The 7,461-nt window shown below is 60.9% G+C and overlaps 1 protein-coding gene across 1 annotated transcript in view; it reads left to right on the forward strand.

Annotated features, from left to right (window-relative positions):
• The window catches only part of LOC122545006 (ETS domain-containing transcription factor ERF-like), a 70,559-nt gene extending 67,775 nt beyond the window's left edge, over positions 1-2,784 (forward strand). The window contains exon 2 of the mRNA XM_087980953.1: positions 1,027-2,784. Within this exon, the coding sequence (XP_087837079.1) occupies positions 1,027-2,318 (1,292 nt within the window). The 3' untranslated portion in view covers positions 2,319-2,784. The remainder of the gene's footprint in view (positions 1-1,026) is intronic.
• The last annotated feature ends 4,677 nt before the right edge of the window (positions 2,785-7,461 follow it).

The raw sequence follows: 7,461 nt of genomic DNA on the forward strand, positions 1-7,461 counted from the left end.
GTTGTCGATCTGCCAGCTCTCCCCAGCCCTGAGGCGGCAGGACACTGGAATGTGGAGGGCGTGGGTCATGTCTGACCTACTCACTGCCCTCCCCTGTCTCCAGCCAGTCCCCCTGGGAGGGGTGTTTGTGGATAAAGGGTGTTCCTGGGGCACGTTATCCTGCCATTACCCTGATTGGTCTGCCCTTGGGATAAGGTCGGTGGGGGTGGGGATGACAGATTTATCCCGGGAGCTGGGACGTGCCTGGTTTGGGATGGCAAAGGCGCGATATATTGGAAGGGGAGTTTGGGATAGGGGATTAGTTCATATCAGGAAATGTATATTGTATTAACCTCAATATCTCTCTCTCTCTTCCTCCCCCCCTCCCCCATTCCCTTCTCTCTCCCCTTGCCCCCATCCTCTCTCCCTCTTTGCCTCTCTCTCTCACACTCTTGAACTTGTCTCTCTCCCTTACCCTCCCTCTCACCCTTGACCCTCCCTGTCGCCCTTGACCCTCTCTCTTTATTCTCTCTCACCCTTGACCCCCTCTCTCACCTTTGACCCTCTCTCACCCTTGACCCTCTCTCTCACCCTTGACCCTCTCTCTCACCCTTGACTCTCTCTCTCTCTCACCCTTGACCCTCCCTGTCACCGTTGACTCTCTCTCACCCTTGACCCTCCATCACCCTTGACCCTCTCTCTTTACCCTCTCTCACCTTTGACCCTCTCCCTCACCCTTGACCCTCTCTCACCCTTGACCCTCCCTGTCACCCTTGACCCTCTCTCTCACCCTTGACCCTCCATCACCATTGACCCTCTCTCTTTACCCTCTCTCACCCTTGACCCCCTCTCTCACTCTTTACCCTCCCTGTCACCCTTGACCTCTCTCTCTCCCCTTGACCTTCTCTCTCTCTCCCCTTGACCTTCTCTCTCTTTCCCCTTGACCTCTCTCTCTCCCCCCCTTTGACCCTCCCTCTCACCCTTGACCCCTGTCTCTCGCTCTCTGCCCCTCCCTCTCTTCTCCCCCTCCACCCCACCACCACCCAGGCGGGGCGGTCCCTCAGAGCGCCCCCCCTGTCCCCACGGGCTCCAGCCATTTCCGGTTCCCCCCGTCCACCCCGTCAGAGGTGCTGTCCCCAGTGGAGGAGTTGAGGTCCCCTGCTCCGTACTCGGTGCTGGGCCGGCGCCTGGCCCGGGGCTCGGTCAGCGACTGCAGTGACGGCACATCAGTCACCTCGGAGCTGGAGGACGGCCTGCAGGCCGAGGAGCGACGGGGGGCAGCAGCCGCGGCCGCGGCCGCCATGTCCTCAGCTGCCGGCTCCGAGCTGAACGGCCTGCGCCCGGCCGCAGCCTCAGGCCTGTTCCGCCTCTACCCCCGGCGCCTGCACCCGGACCCCCTCAGCCCCTTCCCGGCCTCCCCCATGGGGGCGGGTCCGGGCCTGGGGCTGGCACCCACCCTCTCGCCCGCCCTGTCGGTCACCCCCACCCACCTGAGCTACACGCCGTCGCCCAGCCTCAGCCCCATGTACCCGGGTGGCAGCCATTTCTCCTTCAACCCGGAGGACATGAAGCGCTACCTGCAGGCGCACACCCAGAGCGTCTTCAACTACCACCTCAGCCCACGCGCCTTCCTGCACTACCCCAACATCGTGGTGCCACAACCCCAGAGGCTGGAGGCCAAGCCAGGTGCCGCCGGGACCCACCACCACCCCCACCACCCGCCTCTGGCCCTGCCCTCCTTGGCCCTGCCCCCCCTGGGACCAGAGGAGCCGCCCTCCTTCAAGTTCAAGCTGCAGCCCCCGCCCCCGGGCCGCAAGAACCGCAACAAGGCCAGGCCTCAGCTAGGCCCGGAGCCTGAGGAGGCCCCAGGCTGCAGCAGCAGCAGCAGCAGCAGCAGGCCCCTGCCCCAGATCAAGGTGGAGCCCATCTCGGAGCCCGAGGAGGAGGAGGAGGAGGAGGAGGAGGACGTGACGGTCGAGGTGACGGACATCAGCGAGGAGGAGAGCGACGAGGAGGTGTTCAAGACCCCGACGGTGGCCGAGGTGCCCACCGTCGCTGCCCCCGCTCCTGCCCCTCCTCCTCCAGCCCCCGCCCAGGCCCCCGCGCCCCCCCAGCCCGACTCCCGATGCATCCCCCTCAAGCTCCGCTTCAAGAGGCGGTGGAGCGAGGACCAGAGGGCCGGGGGGCTTGCCGCCGCCATCGCCGGGGGCGACCAGATGGACGACAAGAAGCCGCGGCCCGAGGACCCGGCAGGCTGCCCCGGGGGCACCCGACGGGAGAGCACCGACCTCCAGCAGGCCACTGCCGAGCTCTCCCTGGAGAACAAGGAGGCGTTGTGACTCCGCGGTCACCCCCCACCCCCTCCCTCTCTCCTTCCCCCCCACCTCCCCCTCTTATTTTTTTTGGGGGGATCTCTCCTCCCCACCCCCCCTCCCCCCTCGAGAGGGGGGGGGGGGGACAGTGGGAGGGGGACAACAAAAACCCTCCCCCACCTTGTTTCTAGAGAAAAGAAAATGTCGCCCAAATGTGACCCTTGACCCCAATGGTGCCAAGGTGCCTTAATCAACTCCTGAGCGGGGTTGGCGTTGAGAGGGTGGGGGGGGGGGGCGGTGGCGTGGGGGCGGGGGCTTGCCATGTTTGAGGGGAGGGGGTGGATTTAACGAGGAGATTATCCCCCTTCCCCCGAAAGCCCCTCCGACCCTTGCTGCTCAAGACCCACCCTATCGTCTTTTTTTTTAATTATTATTATTAACAAAATCAAATTACCGAATAAGTAAATGGAATTTCTGGCGTTTTAATTCGCCTGGTGTAAGGGGTGGGGGGCGGGGGGGTTGGGGGGTGGAATTGTATTTTTTAAACTTGTAACTGAAAAAGAGGGGAATTTTGGGAGGGTGGGTGGGTGGGTGGGGTTGGGCGGGAGGGGAGGAGGGAAACTTCCAAATTCTCTTTTTATTGCCTTACTCGCTTTTGGTTTTAGAATTATACGGCGATTTCTCTCGCGAGCTCTTTTTCTACGTCCGCTGCTCCCTACCCCCCCAGACCCCACCTTGATTGCCGTCTTCCCCACCCTCCACAGACCTCCCATTGCTCCTGCCAACATGGCTGCCCAGTATCGCTCCCATGGTAACCTGCTCCCGGAGTACTGTGGGGGTGAATTTTTATTTGGTGGGCGATGGTGGAGGGTGTGGATTGGCTGTTTTTATTTGCGGGAGGTGAGGTAGACGGATGGGGGGTGGGAGGGAGGGGGGCAACCCTTTCCTGAGGCCTTTATTCCCCCTTTTCGGAGTGCGGGTCGCCGTGGGCAACGGCAGCCATTTTGTGGCGGCCTAAGTGCGATGGCCCTCGAGGCCTCCTTGCAGCTGCCTTCAAGCTTGACTTGAACTTTGACCTTCACCAGCGCTACCCCCTACCTACAACCCCAAATCCCTCACAACCCCACCTTTCCAAAGCACACACCTTTCGCTACCATCTCACTGCCATCCCCCAGAACCCAAATCACCCCACCCAACCCCAACCTGACTTAAAGGTCTCATTTGTCACTTTGACGAGGAGCGGCCATTTTAATGGATCTTTTTTTTAGAAACACCCTCCCAGTCGGCCACTTCTCTGTCTCAAAATGGCTGCTGGGCACGGCCTAACTGACTCATGGGAAAGAGCTGGGGAGCGGTGCCTCTGTCCTTTTCTTAACTTTTCCTGTTTTTTTGTTAAAAAGTACAAGATTAATAAATGTTTTAAATTCTATTTATGGAATCATTTTACTACGGCTGGGTAGGACTTGGACGGTCAAGAGAAATGGGTTTTTGGGAGTTTGGGGAAGGAAGGCGGTAGGATGAAGTTTGGCCAAGAAAGTAGGATGGAGCGCATTGGAGGCCAAATCTCACCTAACCCCCCCCCCCCCCCCCTCCGCGCGGGAGAGAGTTAGGGGCATCTTTCCTGATCTCTGTGCCCAACTGCCCATCAAGATTTGGTGGCACGGTGGCACAGTGGTTAGCACTGCTGCCTCACAGCGCCTGAGACCCGGGTTCAATTCCCGCCTCAGGCAACTGACTGTGTGGAGTTTGCACGTTCTCCCCGTGTCTGCGTGGGTTTCCTCCGGGTGCTCCGGTTTCCTCCCACAGTCCAAAGATGTGCAGGGTCAGGTGAATTGGCCATGCGAAATTGCCCGTAGTTTTAGGTAAGGGGTAAATGTAGGGGTATGGGTGGGTTACGCTTCGGCGGGTCGGTGTGGACTTGTTGGGCCGAAGGGCCTGTTTCCACACTGTAATGTAATCTAATCTAATCTAATCCCCACCCACCCTCTGCCACCAAAGTGTGGGCCCACCCCTACATGTGAGGCCTGTGGTCAGTTAGCTTGGGTCAAGGGGTGGGGAAGGAAGCAGTGGTTGAGGAAATGATGGTGGGGGGGGGGATGGAGAGAGAGTGATCTTCAGGATGGAGGAACGGGCTGGGGTTGGCGGGCAGGGCAGGAGGGAACGGGCGCGCGGGGGCGGGAGGGGGTGGGACTATCCAACAATCCCTTTTCTAAACGTGTCTTTCGATTCAAGGTGGGGGAGGGGTGGAGAGCGGGCATCGCCTCTACCCTCCCCTCCTGCTTTTGCCCCCCCCCCCCAACCTTGGGGTTGGCCCCCAGAGGTTCACCTTCCTTGGAGGGTGGCGTTGGCAGGATGTTAGACGGGTCGGCACTGGACCCCCCCTCCCCCGCTACCCCCCACCCTCTAAGTGCCCACCCCAGCCCCGAGTGGCACTGCCTCCCAGCCGAAGCCCTCACCCCGTGTGCCACCTACTGGCTGGTACCAAATCCGATGGTCTCCTCAGCTGGACCACTGCCAGGACACCCCCTTCCTCTAACACCCCCCCCCTCCCCCACTTTGCCCACCTTCAAAGGCCATTCTGGAATGTTAAGATGGCACAGCAAAGCAAAAGGGGGCCATTCCTCCCCGTGCTATCTCTTTGGGAGATCGATTGGCGAAGGGACGGCCTACCCTGTCGGGTTTTGTCCAACATCCAGGGGACCTCTGCCATAGTCTCCTCCTCCTTTCTGACTTTACGGTTGAACACCTAATCCGATCTCTTTCCCCCACCCACCCCTCACCCCGCTTAGCCCCCCACCTTTGACCCTTGCGAGGCTTGTGAGTGTGGGGGAGGGGGTTGGGGTAAACGCGATCCCAACCTCTCCAGTCTCTCCCTTCCTCGCTCTCTCCCATCTCTCCCTTCCTCGCTCTCTCCCCTCCCTCCATTCACCCCAGTGAATACCCCCCCCTCCCCCTTCACCTCTGAAGGGAGTTCCTCAACTGCGGTCCCCTGGGAGAGCCCTCGATCAAAGTTTCGACGCCGCCCTGCGGTCCTGTATTTTTTTTTTGTGGCCTACCTCACCCCCCAATCCCTCTCTTGCTCGCTCTCTTTCCCAGAATGCACTGCCAGCTCATGGACCAATAATGGCTCCCCCTCTCCCTCCAGCCTGTGCCCTCCCCCACTCCCGGGGGGGGTGGGGGGGGGCGCATGGATCGGTGGGTTCACAGAGCAGAGCGATCCCTCCCTGCCCCCACTTGGGGCATCGGGAGTGGCGGACGTAGCGGGCCTGTTTTCTTGACAGGAGGGAGGGAGGGTGGGCAGTGGGCGTGCGGGCACGAGTGGTACTTACAGAGTTCTCCGTTGCCGCCCCCAATCCCCCTCCCCAGTTCCCTTCACCTCCCTGTTCGGGGCGGGGTGTGGTTGTGGCACAGTCGGCCATCTTGCTTTTCGTCGTCGGAGACGCTTTCCAACCGGGAAAGGAGTTGGGGATGGGGGTGTGGCGGGAGTGTCGTCTATGGAGTTTGGGGAGGGGGGGGGGGGGTGGGGGCAAATTCTGTTCCACCTCCAACCCCGGGGGGGGGTGGGGACAGGGAAGCCATTTGCGCCCCTCCCCTATGGACGGGTCATCAGAAAGGTCACCTGACCAAAACTGATGTGAGTGACTCCCATCGTTTCCCCCCTCCAGCTGGGGTGGGAGTGGGGGTTAGGGGGATGAGGGAATTGAAGGGGGGGAGGGCGCTAAGCGAGACAGGAAGGGGGTGATGAGGGCGGTGAAGTGTGAGGCACCTTCCCTCAGGGTAGTTTGGGTCAGACGGGGTGACGCTGGAACTGCCAGTGCTGCCCATCGTGGGTGGGGGCGGTGGGAGGTTGGCGCAGTGTACCCAGGAGGTGCGGGGGGTGGGGTGGGGTGGGTGGTAGGGGGGATGGGGGCATCATGAAGGACAATCGAATGGACCAATTGAACAACCCCCACCCCAACTCTACTGAGCCTGGAGACCCCCCTCAGGCGCCCTTTCCAGCCCCCACCCCCCCTCCTGTTTCAGACTCCCTCCGCCCCCCCCCCCAAACCCCCTCCTGAGTCTGCGGACATTCCCCCACCCCCTCACCCCGTTGCCTCTCGATCTGACTGCCAACCCCTTGCCCACCCTTTATCCTACGGACTCTGTAAATAAACCGAAGATGCAACATGTCGGGCTCACGGTCGGAATCAAAAGCTGTATCGTTCGGGGGGGGGGGAGAAAAAAAAATAAAAAACGGTGACATTTACGAATTTGGTCTGGCGTCTGGTCGCTTGTCGCTCTCTTGGCTCCCATCTCCCCTATCCCCCACCCTCGGGTGGACAGGGGCGCCCTCTCGGGGTGGGGAGAGCTGGGGGGGGGGACGTGGTTATACTGGAGAGGGGTTGGAGGGAGGTCTAAGGGGGGAAGGTGGTTATACTGGAGGGGGGTCTGAGGGAGAGGGGGGAAGGTGGTTATACTGGAGGGGGGTCTGAGGGGAAGGTGATTATACTGGAGGGGGGTCTGAGGGGAAGGTGATTATACTGGAGGGGGGTCTGAGGGAGAGGGGGGAAGGTGGTTATACTGGAGGGGGGTCTGAGGGGAAGGTGATTATACTGGAGGGGGGTCTGAGGGAGAGGGGGGAAGGTGGTTATACTGGAGGGGGGTCTGAGGGGAAGGTGATTATACTGGAGGGGGGTCTGAGGGGAAGGTGATTATACTGGAGGGGGGTCTGAGGGAGAGGGGGGAAGGTGGTTATACTGGAGGGGGGTCTGAGGGGAAGGTGATTATACTGGAGGGGGGTCTGAGGGGGAGGGGGAAGGTGGTTATACTGGAGGGCGGTCTGAGGGGAAGGTGGTTATACTGGAGGGGGGTCTGAGGGGAAGGTGGTTATACTGGAGGGGGGTCTGAGGGGAAGGTGATTATACTGGAGGGGGGTCTGAGGGAGAGGGGGGAAGGTGGTTATACTGGAGGGGGGTCTGAGGGGAAGGTGATTATACTGGAGGGGGGTCTGAGGGGGAGGGGGGTCTGAGGGGGAGGGGGAAGGTGGTTATACTGGAGGGCGGTCTGAGGGGAAGGTGGTTATACTGGAGGGGGGTCTGAGGGGAAGGTGATTATACTGGAGGGGGGTCTGAGGGGAAGGTGATTATACTGGAGGGGGGTCTGAGGGAGAGGGGGGAAGGTGGTTATACTG

Source organism: Chiloscyllium plagiosum, unplaced genomic scaffold (assembly GCF_037043375.1).
Source record: "Chiloscyllium plagiosum isolate Xiang-an unplaced genomic scaffold, Cpla_swu_hap1 HiC_scaffold_38, whole genome shotgun sequence".
NCBI lineage: Eukaryota > Metazoa > Chordata > Chondrichthyes > Orectolobiformes > Hemiscylliidae > Chiloscyllium > Chiloscyllium plagiosum.